Source organism: Oxyura jamaicensis, chromosome 5 (genome assembly GCF_011077185.1).
Source record: "Oxyura jamaicensis isolate SHBP4307 breed ruddy duck chromosome 5, BPBGC_Ojam_1.0, whole genome shotgun sequence".
Taxonomy (NCBI): Eukaryota; Metazoa; Chordata; class Aves; order Anseriformes; family Anatidae; genus Oxyura; species Oxyura jamaicensis.
Window position 1 is genome coordinate 33,978,855 of NC_048897.1, and position 20,036 is coordinate 33,998,890.

General features: G+C 41.2%; 1 protein-coding gene across 1 annotated transcript in view; it reads right to left on the reverse strand.

Moving 5' to 3' along the window:
- Positions 1-20,036, reverse strand: part of STON2 (stonin 2) — a 76,062-nt gene that overhangs the window by 8,101 nt on the left and 47,925 nt on the right. The window contains exon 5 of the mRNA XM_035328730.1: positions 3,104-4,939. Coding sequence (XP_035184621.1) covers positions 3,104-4,939 — 1,836 coding nt within the window. The remainder of the gene's footprint in view (positions 1-3,103; positions 4,940-20,036) is intronic.

Below are 20,036 nucleotides of genomic sequence, written 5' to 3' on the forward strand. Positions count from 1 at the left end.
ATACAAAGCACAACTTCCATATTCCTTCTCTTGGCTCAACAGGCTGATTCGGTGCTCTTTCTCTAACAGACAGATGCACTTTTCTAATAAAATCAGGAGGAAATCACCAGACTGGTTTTCTCTTGAGCCTCTTGCATCCTGGAACTACTGGCATTTCATTCTGACAATCAAGGATCTCATCATGTAATTCACAGGTACACTTGGGTTATCGTGATTGCAGGCCATCTGTTCCAACATCCTCTGATATTCCAACATGTCTGCATTACAGGATTTAATTACTCTACTGCAGAAAGCGTAGCAGGCAGCATGCCTGGGATCCTCAGCCAAGATGGGCCAAAGTTCAAATATCCAGATCCAGACCCAGCTTAGAGACTACAACCCTGCCTCGTTTGAAGAGCGTTTTCCCACGATCGGCGGCTGGGTGGATGTTTCCCTAACATTCTGCTGGTGGACTGAAAAAAAATACCAACATGTGGAGCCCGGCCAGCTGCAAGTGAAGCCCTGCAAAGCCTGTAAATAGGCTTTCTTTATCAACTGCTATGATTATATTAATTGTGAGTAAGTGAAGGGCAATCAAGTTTACCAGCTATTTTGGAAAGGATTTCAGCAATGTGCTTGGTAGAATGCAGTCCATTTTATTTCTTAGGTCAACTCATGGTCAGAGTACACACAGTTCTTCATTTGTCATATGCTTTTCAATTTCTTGTCATAAGCAGACACTGGCTACAAAATAATACAGACAGTACTGATAACAAGTTCCTATAGTGAGAGTGTAAAGGGCCCCATCCCATTAGAAAGCATAAAGAGAAAACATTTGGGTAAGACAGTGAAACCACTGAAATAAATCTTACCAAGTCAGACGCTGGGATGCTGCAATGTGACTGTGAGCATCTGGTGGGCCCCACTCTCCTCCCCAGCAGGGCTGTGGTACCAGCAGTCAGGGCAGGGCATGGCCAGGGCTGACGGTGTCACTCGCTTCATGTCTACACAGGTGCCCCATGCCATGCTGACAGCTCATGTGGCCTCAGGAGGCGGGCTGGAGATGGGGACTGTGGCCGCCCGTGGCCTTCCCCCTCAGCTGCCTCTCTCCAGCTGTGGAGTGCCAGGCATCAGAGCAGCCCCTTAGCTCTGGTGCCTCTACGGAGGAACAGGAACAAACCTCCCTAGTTCTCCCTGCTAAATCAGTGGTGTTGAGCAGTTCGTTTACATGCCTCTTTGTTTGCCATCTACTTCAAATAAGGAAAGCTATGGAACAAACAGAACTTTGAGAAATGTAAATAGCCCTTGAGAGGGAAGATCGGATTTAAATTACATTTAGCATGTCCTGTCATCACCCTGGGATTCCCTCCCTCTCACATACCCCGTGTGTCCTGGCCAATACAGCGCTTGCAAGGCCTTTCCGTTCCCTGAAATTACATCTGGCCTGACCGGAGGCGTGAGGACACTCTCTTCCTCTCAGGATGTAAACAAATATTAACAGCCCTGCATTCTGTGCAGTGACACTGATGGATAGATGCTCAGTGGCAGGCCTCCAACATCAGCGCCAAGTCTGCTTCATTTCCCCCTGACCCAGGGTATGTATCGGAAAGCCTCACACTGGGAGAGACAACAGCGAGGAAGCGAGAGCTGTAGATAAACATCTCCCTCCCAGCTGTGGTGGGTAAGGCAGCATCACTTTGTAGGACACAACAGAGCCAGGAGTTCTGCCTCTTTTCCTGGTTTGTTCCTGGTGAGTTCTGGGGTTGCGTTGAAGTCTGTGGGCTTCGTTGTCCCATCTATAATGTCTATACAGTATACAGAGAGAAGATGCCACAGAAGGCCCACTTTGACAGCATCTCGTTCCCAGAGCTTATACTGATGGCGCATTGAGATTTTCCTCACAAACGTGTTATTGCTCATACACAGCCTGAGGTTAAATTTTCATTGCAATATTTCCCAGGTTCCCAGACTCTCTTTTCTTCTGCCCTGCGCTACAGAAAGCGCAGACCCCTTCACTTTTGTCAGTGATATCCCTCCAAATTTGTAACCTACAGTGTAACCTGGTGTCCTTGGGCTGAAACGTGATCCAAAACACTAGAAGACTTGGATCAATGTTTTGCTAATGCTGTAGCTTAAACCCAGGAAAACAAATGTCCTCAAAGTGGCAAATCTGGTGCAACACTGAACTTTTTTTCAGGAAACACCAAACACAGAAACCCACCCAGTCACACAGCTACATTACTACAGCATTAATACTAAAAAGTACACTTGGTTAGTAAAAAAGTAGTTTAGATTAGACAAATCGAGAAGTTAAGTTCACTGTGCATAAATATAAACCTGGATAATCTAGTTTTATTGCCCAGGATGAACAAATAGAGGGGACAACCAAAGGGAACAGTAGCTTGCTCATATTACTTGAGTGTTTAATTATTAACATGTTACAAGAAATACAAAGACTTGTGGATTTAATGCTGCTGTTTTCTCTTTGGGGTTAAGCTGTGCTCACCTGTCTGCACTGATTGCAGACACATAGCCACAAACTGGCATTTGCAAAACTGTTTTTGTAATGGTTACACAATACCTTCTGACCTCTTATGACTGTTCACTCTAGACACTTTATAGGGATTAGTTGCAGTATATGTGTCAAAATATATAGCACTGAACCAGTATGTTTGCAAGACAATGGCAGTGCAATGGTTGGAAATGCACAGAAAACGAATCACATGGGCTAGCACTACAATAAATTATCTGGTCTTGTCATTCAGTCACATAGCATAGGGTCTTGTCTTTGCACGTTACCGGAATGAGCCCTGCTTCCAACAGCAGTGCTAAGCATATAGAAACGTTTGACAGAGAAGTCCCATAGTGTACTCATAAAAGCAGAGACAGAAGGCATATTTTTGCATCTGGAAAATCCCAAATATTTTTATCATTAGTAATGTTTGTAGGATGCATAAACTACTGCAATTAAGGGTAAAATAAATGTTATATGCAACAAACCGATGCTGTTTGGTACGCTGCAAAGAATGACTTACACCTCAGCATGTTAACCCAGTATTCCCTGTCTTCCAAATTACATATCCCCTTTAAGCTTACTCCTGCAGAGATCATGTGCACCACTCACCTGAGTTTTTGTCAGGCAGTCGGTTTATCCTCCATACAATGGAGTTAAAGGCATGCTCGTATTTGGCAGTTCCCAAAGTAACTCTCATGACTGGTTCAGAACCAGACAGGCTAGTTGATCCAAAACTGGCCCCCTTGTTCACCTTGGCTTTCAAAGATTTCTCCCCCAGGACACTCTCCCTACGGAAGTTCTTCACCCACTCACTGGGCACGGGGTAGCGGATCATCACATTTTCACAAGGGACCTGAGTTAAAGGATCACGGTTGGAAGAGAACCCAGTGGACATCATCAGCCAGCTCTGTACCTCCACCTCAGCACCGTTGATGCTGGCTGCTGTTCTCAGAGTAAAAGGCAAAGTTTTCTCAGCAAAGACAGTTCTGAATCGCATCAGTTCAAACCGGCAGGCATCCAAGGGGTTGAACAGGATAATACGGGAGTTATTAAAGACATCCTCATCCACACATGAATGGAACCGACAGCTGTATAACTTAATCCACTTAGTGGTAGTAGTGGGCATAATATCCTGCCTTGCAACTATTTCATTCCCTTTGACTAGGATATCGTTAAGGCCCAGTCTGCATTCTGCTAGGCCAGAGAGGAAGCTGAGAACATAGATATGGGTCAGCACACTGTGCTGGAGAATCACACTGTCTCCTTTGGCCAAGATGCCATGAAACTCATCCCTGACATCAACAGTGATTTCTTCCTCTTGATAGTTTAGTCCCACTGTGCTCAGATCTGTTGATGAGGCTGGCAAGTTCATCAGTGTGTCCTGCACAGCACTGATGAAGCTAAGGAAGTCTTCATAATCTGTAGTCCCAAGCTTGATGATTTGCTCTCTCTCTGCTGTGTGAGCAATGGCTGGTTTAGGCTGATACTTCTTTTTCTCCTTGTAGGTTGTGCGGTCCAACCGCACGCTGTGTATCCTTCCATTCTCATCATAGTTTTGGAGTTTGCGCTCTGAAATCTCATGATTAATTTCCAGTTTGAATTCCCGGAAAGGTTTCTCCAGTCCTTTCTCATAGAAAAGCTGTAGATATCCACTGTCAGTCAGCTTGACGTATATTGGTCCCCAGTGCCTGGATGACATAATATTCTTCTTCTCTGGGATCCTGAGCATCATTGGCCATCCATCCTTTGGCTGAGATGGTGCCAGGTTAAATAAGGTGGCATCCAGATCATAGGGCATCATGGGGTCATCATCAGGCAAGGTAGGGCTGCTCACACGATCTGGATCTCCAATCTGTAGTTGTTTCAGCTGTTCTACAGCATCCGTGTGTGTTACGCTTTTGTTTGCCTCTTGGAAGCTGATGGTATCGGGTTCCTGATGGAGAATAATGAGAGAGTCTCTTTGGCTTTTGCCTGGAGCACTGGAGACAGAAGAGCTTTTTGAACGCCTGTCTCGCTCCTCAAAGAATGAGCTGAATGGATTGATAGGTGAGGGCTGGACATCCCGAAGAGATTCATCCAGGAAGGGATTAGTAGCACTCCAAGGTGGTGTTTCAACAGAAGGCAACTTGGTTAAGGAGGAGAGATCAAGTTTTTGAATTTTGGAGAGGTCAGCCAATGTGCTTTTAGGACGTTCTCTTTTCTTAAAGGATGCAGTGAGGTTAAAGTTAACATCTGGAGTCTGTGTTTCTGCAGGTGAAGTGTCTATTTTCAAGGGAGAAAGATTCTGCGGAGAACCACTAACTTCATTGTCATCAAAAGTCACCCAGCTGGGAAAACGAACTGTGGTTGGGGTAGCAGAATGCCCATTCATGGAGGTGTTGTTCAGCTGCCAGTTGACAGCCTCCATATCTACCTCTTCATCTTCCTGGAGAGATGAGGAATTATCTTTAAAAAAAGAGGGGAGGGGAGGAAATTTCAGCTAATTATTCTGAAGTTAGCTAGTTCTCTCCACTAAAAGAAAAGCACAGTCTGCACAATAGTTTGCATGCTCAAGGAAGGCCTATTTGTATGCTGGGTGAGAAAGACAGTCAAAAGACTTGGATAAAATTCTGCAGAATCAGGCAATAATTAATAAATAGATTTAGCCACTTTTAAATGGACAGTTGAACACAGAAAAGGAAAGCAGGAAGAAATTTAGAAGGAATGACAGCAATGGTTTTATCTCTCAACTTTCATTCCAACCTAATGACCTAAAAAAGAAACAGCCCATGTGTTGTAGTGATATTTTTAAACTTCCTTCTCTAAACTTTCACTTTTGACTTTCTTCACCTATTTTCTGTCATTTGTCTGTTTTGTTCTCTCTTCCTTGTTCATGTTTTTTTTTCTTTCTGTCCCCACTACTCTGCTTTAGAGAAGAATCTAGTGGGAAGAGGGAATGAGCACTGAGGAACAGCTCTTCTATTATGACAAAAACACATGGGGATATGGTGAAGGCATCATAAAAGGTGCCTAGGTGGCATTTTTACCCTAGATGTGTTCAGCAAAGATGCTTTGTAACTTGCCCAGTGGGAAATAGTCTGACAGTCCTTGGATGCCTCTGTAAAACCCCTTGGAGAAGCTGTGATCTAGAAACTTACATTAGGATAAGGGAAAACAGTTTAGACTTGTATTGTGGAAGCTGTCCTCATCCCCTGTCAGGACACAGCACCCTTGACCACTTTTCTCCTTGTCTTGGGCTCTGCCAAGACACCTTCCCAGAAGCCAGCATCATACTGTGCTATTTCAGTCCCAGCTCTTTCTGGAGGAGATAGTTGCAGCAATAATAAGGTGTTTTCCAAAATGAGCATCATTTCTCAGAGTTCAGAGTTTAAAGTTTTTTTTTTTTTTTTTTTCCTGTTTTCTTCCCACTGGGTTGATGAATCAGAGTGCTCCTCAAAATGAGCAGTCTAGGGGTTATTATAATTGTGAATTTTATATGAAGAAGATTGAAAACAATGTATTTTTCAAGCCATGTAATAACAAAGCAGTAACAAGAACAGATAGCTTCTACAGACTATCCATATATTAGAAAGTGTATTGGACAAGAAGTGGCACTATCTCAGTTTTTCAGATTTTATTCTCAGCTCTGTCCTTTCGCTCCTAGCTTTGCACAATGCCTAGCTGTAGTCCCTGCTGCTAGCTGCACCACTGGGTATAGCAGTGGGTCCTTTATTCATGAAGTTTTGCCACAAGACTATAAATAGATCTGTGGGTTAAAAAAAAAAAAAAAAAAAGTCTCCACAACCACACCCTAAAGTGAGCAACAGAAAATACTAAGAAAAAGCCACCAAGACTAGTCTAATGTTCTTCTGATCCTCAGGTCCACACTGATACCTTCTATGTTGTCTCATGCCTTTCCCATGTTTTGGTCATCAAGCATGTAGTTTTCTGAAGCAAAGCAAAAGTAATGGAAGGATGTGATAAGGCCACACTTTTATGTTCTCTCTCCTTTCCTTTTTTTTTTTTTAAATGGTATTTCTGGGAAAACATTAATTTCTTTTGGACTTCTAATAGTCCTGTGTTAACAACATCAGGGTTTCTTAAGAGTATTAAGAAATTCTTTTTTTTTTTTTTTTTTTTTTTAATTATTCAGAACCTCTTCCCTGCCTGAAGTTACAATTTTCCCCTTTCCTGTATCTTGAATTTTGGTGCAGAAGCCAAGTACAGCTCCACAAAAGTATTAACACTTCAGGTAAATTTGAGAAAGGCAGATGAGCAGATCTCCTTTAGAGTCCATATAAAAGAACACACAAAATTCACCTGACAACATTTCTTTCTAAATCAAACAAGTTTTATATTTTTTTTTTCTGTTGTTGTTTTGATTGAGATGCTCAGAAATACCACATTAAATGAAGATGGTTTTGTAAACGTACGCATTTGCATAATTTCATTTTATAGAAAAATCAATAAGCTGTTATTTGAATTGGTATATGGAAGTATCAAATCTGGGAACTGAAATAATCTTTCTTTCTCAAACTAAAATCAAAAGTGCATTCTTCTGTTGCCAAAGAGCCATATGGTTGGGTTTACAAATATTTGAAGATTACAGAGGTGGTTCTAGAAATGACAAGTTTTTAGCTTTGTCTGTAAGAATATGACTAATAGTAGGGAGGTAAAAATAATAATATACTAATGCAGCTAAGCATCCAAAGTTCTCACCTTGGAGGACTAGATGAAATAGTGTGTATATCCCAAGAGAAATACTGGAACCTCTGCTGCAAAGGCAAGTATCTATCTCACGGTGAAAAATCCTGACATTGCCAGGCATTGGCTTAGACAATGATCTGAGGTTCTTTTAATGTTGACTTTTGATGAGTTCCTGAACACGGATGATAATGTTTAAAGCACAGATGTCCTTCAATTTGGCCACACACCAGTAGTTCTGTGAGAGGGCACTTAAAAAGGAATTCCCTGGATGAACAGCTAAGCTCATTGTTTTACTGATCTGCTTTCTTAAGTGTTTTTAAAATTCCTTCTGAGAAAACAAATCAAGAAGATGGTTTGCTGACAGGGTGCAAACAGGCTTGCACCCAGAGAGTGGCTCCTAACTCAGAAGGGTTAGAGGTGCATTAAAAAAAAAAAAAAAAAAAAAAAAAAAGGAAGAAGTGACCAAAACAGAGCTTGTGTTTTTTCCTTCTTGATTGACTGATTTTGCTTTCCTAAGCAAATTATTTTGAAAAGTGTTTTTATTTAGTAGAATTAAAACATCTTTTAATTGTCTGACCTTGCCAGATTCTAATCTGATAGGTTGCTCCAGCCCATCTACAAAACATGGGAGCACATTTACTGAGGAGATGAAAGGGGCAGCAGCTTTACCTCCCTTGCCAGTGTGTATCTTCTGTGTGTCCCCGCTTCACTCCCTCACCTAAGGGGTGCCTCCAACCAGTACTGGCTGTGCCTTACTGCATACATGCCTGAACATCATTAAGAAAAAAAATAATTAATTTGCAAATTTAAATTCCTGGTGAGCAATAAAATGCCAAGTAGCATCACAAGGTTTTTTTTTTGTTTTCTTTTGTTTTTCCATCCAAAGGCCTCCTAATGTTTAGTTGGCTTTACAAGTGTTCAGCAGGAATCATTTCCATTAGATAAACTGGAAAACTGTATTATGTTATAATGAATGTCAAACAATTCACTATGATCAATCTCTTGTGACTGATTACAAGGAAAGAAGGCTTTGGTTCTCTTTATTGCTTCATCTTTTCGTTTTTTTGGGGGGCCCAAATCACCAGGTGGTATCACCTTACTTATGCCTGTGGGAAAGGCACACATGCAGCTGTTAAAGGACATTGATACCTTGCAAACTGTGAGAGAAACATGCTCCAGAAGTAGGGAGATCTGAAGGCACAACAGACGTGTCAAACAAAGGCAAATAACATTACTACTTTAAGGAATGAATTTGAGCAAACTCCTGGATTTTCAAATCTCAAAGTACTTGCCTAGTCTGCCTCTTGACAGAAATTAGCTTGGAGCTTCATGGAGTGACTATTTCTGTTCCCTGCATAAATTAATTTACGTTTAACTCAGATAACTTTAGTTTACACTTCAGTCCACAGCACAGGCATGCCCTCAGTATGGTCACCGCTTCCACCGGGTGGGCTCTTTCTTAATGGAGCTGACAGACTCGAACAAGGTAAGCATTGCAATTTAGCAATTCTGTTGGCATAGCTCAACCTATTCTAGGACTCTTGCTGGGAAAATAATGCAAACAAAGGCAGTGGTATACAGCAGACAGCACTTCAGGCTTGGCCTTTAAAGATCAGCCAGGCCAAGAGGATGCCAATTGCAAAAACTATGGTCTCTGTATCCTAAGCAATGATAGACAAGCCAAAAGTGCAGAGAAACAGAATCTGGGAGATACTACAGTATCCAGCACATTTCTAGGACTTCCAGACACTATTGGGCGTGTCACAATTTTCTAGAAGGAAAAGTCCCAGTTCTTCCGATGTTTAATCATTAAACTCCTGTCTAATAACTCAAGACAATTAAAAATTGGTAGTTTATGTCCTGAAAAGGTTCATGCAAGTTTTTTCTAAAATCTAAATAAAGCATCTGTCACTTATGCCAAACTTTGTCTGAAATGACTATGCTTACCTCACACAGTGTAAGCGTGCAAAGACCACATAAGTTATAAACCAATAAATTGGTTCATCAGATATTTCTGATTTTTCTATGCACTTGTGAAGTGTTTCAAGTTTGGCACACACTATGAACCCAGGCCTTCTTTAGCAAGCTTTCCTGTTTATCACGGCTTTGCTAATGGCAGAGAGTCAAATGTGTTACTGCTGCAGCCATCAGTCTAAATTTCTCTAGGAATTTCACTAAGCAAGGCTACAGTACAAAAACACCATGGAATTTATCTGTAAGAATCTGCAACCCAAAGCACCAAAGCTGTCTCGTCAAAGGGAAGTTACTACCTGTTGATTTGCCCAGAGGATATGATATCCCTGTGAGGATAACAGTTATTACCTCCATATGTTTCCTGTGTAACTATGCTATCAGTCAGTGCATGGTAATGTTCAGGGAGTACTTAGAAATGTTCTCTCCCAGCTTGCAGGACACTGTCCATGAGATACACAATAGACTTCAGAGACAGGAGAAGAGGCAATCACCCCTTCACGGGTTAGGACTGTGGGGAGGGGTCAGAAAGCCTTGAACCCTTTGAGCACCAACACCCAACAGGCTGGATGGGATGTTTTGTAAATGTTTCTGCAGATTTTGGGTGTCTCTGCAATATCTGATGTGGAAGAGGTGAGTGCCCTCTACTGCCCTCTACTCCCTGCCCTCCACTGCTGCTGCTGACACACCACATACAAAATTTCACAGCAATCTGGTTCTCCAGCTTGTTGAACTGTCAATAAAAAAAGTCATGTTTTTAGCTTGATACTTTACAGCATAGCTAAGAGGTATTTCAAAATCATCACAGATTGAGTAACTGGCAGGTGCAAGGTGAAAGATTGAAGTCACAGACCTGCTCTCTATGGTTCCCTTTCTTATTCTTCCTCCTCCCACCTGACAGGCTTCTCAGATGATGTTGAATGGATTCATCCACAGATAACTTTCCAGTTCACCATACTTAGTCATATTCTATCACTACATCTGTTTGAACTTGGGTATCTAGTTGTAGGCCATGTAAATTGATGGCGTGATTAAACCTAGTGTCATTCTATCCCAAATCTGCAGCAGTTCTAATCTCAAGTACAAAATGGTTTATTCCCAGCAGTGGGTTAATGACTACTTAAATATGATTCCTCTTGCTCAGTTAACTATTGCAAATTCATCACAAGTCTTAGAAGAAGTTTAATCATTAAAAGAAGTTAAATCATCTGAAGTTACAAAGAAGTTATGTCACAGAGCTTCCAGCTCTATTTAAAACACAATGAATTTCATCTATGCTCAATTAATTCAGCCCCATGAGTCTCTAATCTTTATAAGAATTGCTATATTTCATTTTAAATGTAAGCCATCATGCAGATACTGAACTGAAGATGAAATACAAGCAGATTATGACTCAGCCTCTCACAGCTGGATTCAGCAGCCCTCATACTGCAGGATAGCTGCTGAAAAGGACCATCTTCATGTACCACCCTAAAGGATCCTAGAGGTCAGCATCGCTTTTGCCAACTTTGTTGATGCTTTGACGTTTCCTTATTATTCTATATCTACAGAAACTTACAGATTTATGTGAAGGTAGGACTACGGCACGTCAGGCACTGGTGCTTGCTGTGCTTCATTGCCTTGAATTATTTGCCTCGTGTCTCCTTCACTGACACTGGCTCTTGCTACTTAGATAGGGAAGAACACATCTTCCCAGCAACTGAGCCTAACGTAGCCATTAGGTTTACCTAATATCAGACTACCCATAGGAGCAGTGGTAGTTGCAGCTGGAAGCTTCATTGCAACCAGCTGTGTGTGATGCTGCCTGAGGGCCTTTTTTGTCTCACTTGTTTTCCTCTCCTCTGTTTGTCTTCACTCAATTAAAGAAATTCATTAAGTTTGAAATTCAGTCAGAGCCCTGTCATTATACCTTGAGTACAGAAAATGTTCAAGGTAACAAAATTAGCGTACAACTTAGAACTTTCTGGCATGATTTAATTTAACAGTACTCAATATTTTCATTGCGTTACATTTATCAAGTAGTTAAACTCTGGCTTATGAAACAAAGCTCAAACATTTTCAGCTAACTCCCTTTTTCCTTCTGCAGATCTCTCAGGTATGCCACCTGCTCTCAGCTATCACTGGAGCTTTGTAAAAGTTTCTTACAAAGCAGCCTGCAGTAAATTAGATAACCAGAATGGATCTGTGTAGTCTTAAAACAAAACCAAGGATCTCTAACACACCTAGTGCACAAAACTGGTACATTAGATACCTATGGCAGATAACTATAGTTATAAAATGTGTTTTCCAAATACACTGTTCAGGTTTTAGTCTGAAAACACTTAGAATTTGTACTAACACTCTTAGAAAGAATTACATATAGTGTACAATAAACCATAACTTATCCAGAAGTCATCAAAACATTGCACCAAAAATAAGATGTGTAGTTGTGAAATATAATTGTTGTGTGCCTGAGGCCACAGCAAGCAGAGGAAAGATGGAGTCTCCAACTAATACATTTATCACTTCAACAGTAGATTCCAAATTAGACATAGTTCATGCAGGTCACGGATAAGGTTGTTAGTGTCTTGAGGAAACTGTTAGATCTTCATGTCAAGTAGGAATTATGTGATGACTTTTTAAACTTTGGGGTTTAGTTTCTAAAATTGTGGGTCATGCCAAAGATTCTAAGAAACTGTAAAATACTTAAATATTAAGTCTGATATATTGGTATTTCTTGTTAAACAAGGTACCAGGTTAGTTCCTTCCTACAACAGAATAAAAAGTAGATAAAAATACTCACTATAAGCATTTACATTAACAAGGAAAATTCTTACTAATTTAAATTGTTTACTAGCTTTGACTTTTGGGATTCACAAGAGGAAAAATATGAAAGTAGAAGACAAAGGTGGCAAAAGGGCCCAACACTTTGAAGAAATTAAAAAAAAAAAAAAAAGTATATATTATCATTCCTCCTTGGCTCATGAACTGAATTCATTTCAAGCTAGCACCCAACTTCTCTGAAAAGTTTTCCTTGCTTTGCTTTGAACTTCCTTCCTTACACAAAATAGCACAAACAACTGCAGTTAGAGACCATCTCCAAAAGATTTTAAATCTTTATTACAATCTCAGTAAACATTAGCAACATTAAAGCTTAATGTAAACAATATTTATCATTATTACAGCTTTTGCCAACACATTTATATGTTTATTGATTAAGAGTTTAAAATCCTGGCTGAAGTTCATATCCAAGCCTTGTGCCTCCTGGATATATGAGGAGAACACTAGCTATTTCATCGAAGCCTGTCACTGCCTATAGTCCCTATAGGGCCTCTATCAGTCACTCTCAAGACTGTGGGAAGAAGAAGATAATGCTGTAGTGGAAGAATTTTCTGGTATTAGAAATCTAAACACATTTGAAAGTTCCTTAAATTAAATGTTATCTGGGAGATGAGAGCAATGCAATTAATGTAGTTATAATTTATCTCATAAAATCACAGATGACTATTGTCTCAAACTAGTTAGCAGCAATAAAAAATTCTAAAAAGGAACAAAACTTTTTCTAAAGATAGCTAGAAGATGTTACGTACTCCAGGAAAAATAATTACTTATCACTTGGAAGCAGGTTTCTTTGCATTTCTTTTCATTAAAAAGGCTATTTTGTAGAGAAAGTGGAGCTCTTCTCTTACACATGTGAAACAATGAGAGGGAATGGGCCCAAAAACTCTTCCAGAAAAGAAAGCTATTTCATTTAAACCCTTCTGAGCCACAGATCTGGAAAGCATGCGCTTTTCCTGAAGATCAGTTCATGTGCTTCCATTAGCTGGCCAGAAGGTGGTACATTAAGACTAATATAATTAGAGGAAGTCTTTAAGATCTTTACAAGATTTAGACAAGACACAATGCCTGTCCACAGAGTTCACAATATATATTTGACATAATACCGTGGGTTTATGACTAGGAATAATTTGAGCCAAGTTATGAACAGATCTTAGATAAGTGGTGGAGAGAACATTTAAAAAATAAATACATTTGTTTTTGCTTAGAACTTATTTCTATTAAACAAACACAATATACTCATAAAGTAAACACCTTAGCAACTAAGCATACGTACATGATTCATGAACTATTACAAAGCAACTTCATTTCCATCCTTGAAGACACAGCACGGATGCAACTCACATATTTTTACCACTCTGTCATCTAGCTTTGTTCTCCACAAGGTGTGCTCAGTCCAGAGGTTACCAAGACTACGACTACACCCCAGCCTTAGCCATTATTACTACCAGTGGAATACTTGGGCTCCCAGTTTGACTAGGGTAAACAAAGCCTAGCCAAATGTATATGAGGGGACAGAGCAGAACTGGGAAATACAAAGCCAAACCTGGTCCAACAGAGGGATCAATCTGAGAATGACAGGTTTTCTGGAGAAGAATTAATTACTTTACTTTTTTTTTTTTTTTTTTTTTTTTAAATCCAAAAGGAGAAAAATGAGAACCACAGAAGACGCAGGTATGACATTTTTAAAAAGCAGTTCCTTTCAAAGTATGTTGGCTAAGATAATTGACAACAGTTTGCCTCTAAGCGTACTTTGGACTTTGCTTCTACCCACAGAGGTCTACTTCCCTCTCTGAGTTCAATCTCAGCAGTACGTAGTGCATACAATTCAGTAGTGCAGCTGGTACTGAGAACATGGAGCTTGTGGAGCAATACTCTGAGTGCTAATAAGGAAAGAGAAAGCTACTGGTAGCCCAAGAAGTTTCAGGAAGTATGTGATATTTGGTAAGCAAAATAAATCTGTAGCCCATCCTAAAAATGCAAAGACAATCCCACTCCATCTTGCAGGTGCTGATGGCAGCATGTGTTGAACAAGCTCTCCTTTCCAAAGAGCAGTTATGTAAGTCTCTCCTATGCAGATGATAAGGCATGCCATTGTGTCGTATTTTAACATGCAACATGTGATAGACTGGTAACAAAATGCATAGGTCTGCAAACCTCTTACATGTCATCTTCAGAACTTATGATAGTACCATGCGGGATAAGCCTGATATTTGCAGTGGCAGACTGCAAGCAGAAACGAGCCAGCTGATGGATCCTCTCAGAGTTTGGGGTCCCACTATGCAACATAACCTCTGACTGCAGTGCAACACACTGTCTCATTTATTAAGTTATGGGACCAAAAGACAGTTGCATTATTGTATAAACATGGGTGTCTGAGTGCCTCTGTTGAATATATACAATAAATGTTTCCATACCCTTAGGAAAATCAAAGGTAGGAGACCATTATGTGCATTAGATGTCTGAAACAGGTTTGCTACTGCCAGTCCATCTGTTCAGAAACTGTACCGGTAGCAACCACAAATGGTAACACCAGTTGAGGACAACTTGGTAGTCAGTGTGAAATAGCTGGCTGACCTCTGGTTTCTAGCTGGGCAGTTCCTGTATCACTGAAGCCAGGTATCTGCCCAGTCTAGTGCTGCTTCTCTTGCAAAAAAAAGGTCAGTACATAGTCATATATAAACCTGTACCAGTGCTCAATTCACTGCTAACAAAAATGAACAGTGATGTCCAAATCTGCACACCGTTTTGGAGGAGGTAGGACAAGGTAAATCAGGGAGAGAAGGAATATGTTTTGTTTAATGGGTGACATAAAATGGCACAAAAGTAAAATTTATACTTATATACAAATATTTCAATCTCTTAACTGCAGAGAAAAAACTGAAGGGCCAAAGAGGAGAAAAAACAGACATTTGTATTTTACATCTTCAGAATGCATTATTGCCCAATGCTTTTGGCTCCCCACAACATTTAAAAATAGTAGCACTAACTTCCTGATTCTTGCACCCAAAGCATTTCCCAGGATCAAGTTTTATATTATATCAAGTCAGCAGCTCAGATTCTGTCTGCCAGATTTGTCTACATATCTCTGGTTATCCGGGCAAGAGGTAATCTCATGTTTATACACTGCTGCTACCCTGAGCAATATCAAAATGATTTACAAGCTATGCCACTGCTGTTATTATTAAAAAAAAAAAAAAAAAAAAAAAAGACACGTTTCCCAATTGCTAATGTAAGGCTCTGTGTAAACTTAAACTTCAGCTATGTGTTTTAATAATTTAGTTACCTGATTAACTGCAAAGACAGATTTATTCCATAAACAGGGTCCCATTAAGCAACATAAACTCTGACTGCAAAGCAACACACTCCAGTCTCATCTATATCCACAGCAACATAGCTGATACATCTAAGTTTGGGAAGTTAACAGTGCTCTACTTCTGCCTGGACCTTATGCTAGTATTTTTCCCCCTGTAACTTATGCAAACATTTTTGTTTGTTTGTTTTAAAGTACAGAGAAGGACATATAACTATGTGCAGGTAGCCAGCTTCGCCAGTCCTTCCTGACTGAAAGCATGTGGGACCTCCAGGCTACAGTGAAGTTTTATGAATTAATATATGAGGTGCTCATTGCAAATGTCATAGGACCTGTAGCAAAGTCATGTGCAAGCTTTTTGTTTATTTGTTTGTTTGTTTTTAATTCCAAGAGGGATTTTTGCCACTTAACAGAAAGGACTCAAGGAGACTAGCTGGAAATAGCGTGAGGAAACAGCCTGATCTGTCTGTGATGCCTGATCCATGTAGATGTCACTGAGGATCTACCAAAGCAACACCTCCACCTTCAATAAATGGTGATAATTATAGGTGCTTGAGAAGCAGCATGATGCAAAGGATATGATACAGGAATGGGTTGCAAAAGCCCTAGGTGGTAATCTGAACTATGTGATTGTCCAAATGACCTTCAATAAGCAATTTACGCCCTCTGTTCTGCATTTTTTTTCTCTGTAGCAAAGCAGAAGTATTAATATAATGGAAAGTGTTACTGTGGTGGTAAGGGCACAAGGACTGTTCACACCTGCTCTTTTAAACTGTGTGCCTGAAAGACCTAAATATTTGCTGAGACAGAAATTGGGATGACAAAAGTAGGGCCAATGGAGTTGCTCAGAGATCCTCAATAAGAAAAGCTTTGCATTGAGTGAAAGTATTGAGAGAAACCCTCAAGTTTCTAAGCAGTACAGAGACTTGGAAAGCAAATTCTTGCGGTATTAGTTACTGAAATGTGCTTGTTACAGTCAGATAGGTACCACTTTATTTCAGAAATAAACTACAAGTTTGTCCCCAGAATTTGTAAGGAGCTTGCTTCTTGCTGAAGCAGTTGCAGGGTTGATTAGGGGCTTTGCAGAGACAGTTCTCACCTCCTGAGACCTTTAAAGATGTGTTTTGGATACATGCTGAGCACAAATGTTTTAGGGAGACAGGCCACAAGAAGAAGAAATATTCCCACTTGTGATAACCTAACTTTACCCTCCTTTACTGTGACACTTAAAGACTCACTCTCATTTTTTGTCCATCCAGAAAATTTATAGTGTTATTACAAGGGCTGCCTTGGAAAGTATTGCTAACAGCATGGTTGTATCAGCAACCACAGTTCAAGTCTGCCCGGCCAGGCTGACAACCACACTAAGACAACTTCTGCCAACTTTGGAAACAAATGGAGCTGATCCAGCTCACCCTTCATATATGCATAATGCAAGGATTCCCAAGGATGACAGAAGATACAGGAAACATGTCAGCACGTTCATCTAAATATGTTAGTTAACTGCTCCTGGTGTAAAGCAGGACTTGGTTTTAGAGTCCTGTTACCATCCCATGATACAATCAACACTTCATCTCCAGCCTCAAGGCAGCTGCTGACCACTCCAGGAGCCTGTTTGGAAGGGATGGCTGTTTTTGCGACATACTCCTCTCACTGAGGCCATTCCCCCCTTTATGCATTCACCTGTTACAGGCCTGGGACTTTTCCTTCAGCCCAGGCTCCCACCATAAAGGCCCAGCTGTTGCGCATCTACTCACAATTGCAGGAAATGAACAGAACCCAATACTTGGCTATTATCTTTCTTATGTCACCTGAAGTTTTGTTTTTCCTTTTTGTATGTGTGTGTGGAGCCACCACAGTACACAGGGTATTTAGGGTCACTCCACAGAAGTGCCAAACATCAACGATCCATCAAGTCAGTCCTTCCATGCTCCCTTGGGCCATGCTGGTGTGAGTCCATTGAAGAGAAAGCCATGGACCTTACTGTTAAAGGAGAGAGTCTGACCAAAAGAGACCCAAGCAAGCAGAATGGAAAGAAATGACCCATAACGTTATCGTAGCACTCTGTGGTGAGAGGTGAAAAGGAAACCCATGCTTCCTTCCCCTCTGCATGAATTTTAACTTCCCATCTTCCCATCTCTAGCAGGCATCTTCCCTCCAAGCTACAGCTCTGCCTGTGGGTAAAATATATGCTATAAAAGGCCCAGATTCCCTTATGCTAGTCCTGTACAACTTACCAGCTCTGATGATTTCTTTTCTTACAGTTAAGTCTCAGCTTCCCTCCCCCCAGCCTCTCACACACTGTGTAGCCTGTAGCCGAAGCTGTATGTCCTCTTTCTTTCCCAAATGATGCTCTGCATTCTTTTGATGGGGGTGCAGAGAGAGGGGAATTCAGCTCTGGCTTAGCCAAGTCACCTCTTTTTCTTTGTAAGATAGAAACAAAGGGCAGAAAACATTGAAATAATCCTGTGGAGAAGTAAACAGCAGACCCGAAATGCTCGCCATCTCAGCAAGGTATGAGAAACAAGCCCCACGCCTGTGTGTGTATACACACACACATACAAACACATATATGAGAGAACAAATTGTCAGCTTTGAAGGTGACAAACAAGGAATACTGAAAATTTCTGTCCTGGAGCAGTAGTTACTAGGAATGAGGCAGGGTACAGAGCCTGGATGTGACATAGCTCCGACAGTATCAGGGCAAGTTCTGTACTCAGTATACCACAGGAAGCTCAGTGGAAAGAAACTACTGCATTCTTGAAATATGGAAGAGACCTAGCGGGTCTTCAGGGTATAGGACAAGATGAGGAAAAAAAAAAAAAAAAAAAAAAAAAAAGATGGACAACGCGATGGGAAACCTTACTGTCTCTATCAGGCAAAGCGGAAAGTCCCTCCAGCGCTGCATAGCTGATTTGGTGGCCAGTGAGAGACAAGGGCTGAGCACAGAAAGTGACGGATGGGAAGGAAAACAAAAGGGGCCCCACAGCTGCTGTGCCCTCTAAACAAAGCACGGCTTTCTGAAGCCATGTGAGATTTTGCAGAAGAGCCCTGAAAGAGTTGAGGTCTGCCAGAAGGAAACAACAGTGATTAGAGAAACGAGAAATGTGGGATAATGAGATGATAAGAGGACTTTAACTACTGAGCGTGAAAAGAAAGGTACACAGACTATAAACTGAAAAATAATTAGCAATTTATTTGTATTAAAAAATCAAATAGACATTCAAAAAATGAATGCCCAAAAGACACTTAACACATAATGAAAGCACCCTGCAGCAGCTCTCTATTAAGCTGTGGCACTGACTGGTTGCACCAAAAAGAGCAACACTGCTATGGACAGGAACGCCTGCCTCAGTGAGTGTTATATTTTAATGTTTTAAGAAATAAGTTGAGCACTGCGAAGGGGGATTTTTTTTTCTTCATGAAGATAATGCTGCAGATTTTTTTTTTTTTTTTTAACATGGAAATGGGGGGAGGAGGGGATTTCTTTTTTTGCCCACTGGTTTACTTGGATATGGTGTGGGTAAAGTGCTAGAAATAGAGGTCAGATGAAAACGTACCATCAGCTGACTTCCACTAGGTTAACAAGTGGAGAAAAAACATATACAGGGTTTAGGAAGATGACGTAATTTGTAATCTGGGCTGCATCTCCCCAGGGGCTGCAGTTGGCAGGCTCCAGCCACGCACCTAGGTCACACTGAGGACAAACGACGGAAACAAACAGCCTGGTCCCGTGGACAAGGAGATGTACCTTACAGAAAGAGCTAATTTAAATTCATGTGAAATGGTATTTCTCAAAGGATTTGTTAAGGAATGTGTTTCTGACCACTTGAAACCATGGAGGAGAATTCTGCTCTTGTTGTGGCTTCCTGAAAGCATGTTTCTGCTTGGGACAGGCAAAGAGGCTGTACTGGAAGGGAGCGTGTTTACTTGAACCAGAATTTCAGTGCTGTAGAAATGCTGACAGCTTGGAAGATTAAATTCTGTATTTACTAACTCAGCACTATCCTCCCCCCTAAATTTCTCCATCATCTGTGCACCACAACATAAGGGGGCGGCCTTGGAAAACAAGATACTTATCTGGCACATGGCTAAACCCGTGGCAGATCCTGGACATGAATTGATGCCTTAGCATCAATACAGCCCATCATTTGGGATATGAAAATTGGTTCACCCCTAAAGCGGGCTGAAACCCAACTCTTTGACCATAGGACCCGAGCAGCTGTTGGATGGCAGCAGCCTGACCTTGCTGGGGGAAGGACGGTGCCACAGAGCCCTGTGGGTGAGCCAGGCTCCTTGTAAGGAGTTTCATGAGGCATCAGGAAGCAATTACCAGATCCCAGCAAAACCTAATTATGCCCCCTCTCCTCCTTCACGAACCATCATTTAGGAGAAGCCAGAATTGTTTTCCTCCTCTCTCTCTTATAGTTAAAACATAACTTAAGGATTTTTTTTAAAACTTGCAGTACTGTTTAGTCCCTTCTTTGTGCCAGGCCTTTTGTCCTCGGAAAGAAGCCGCTTGGCTGGAAGCTCATGGGAAGAGACCGGCGGGCAGACAATAAAGCTGTCTGCAGAGCAGACGTTTGTGAAGGGAGGCGGGATGGATGGATGGCCGGACAGAAGAATTTCCAACCTGTTGCTATAGCAGCGGGGTGAATGCCGAGGCAGCGGCACCCAGGCTGGTGGCAGGGCCACCACGGGGGCTGCAGCCCACAGGCCGTGCTCAGAGGTTAATGAAGAGGAAGAGATGTTAAC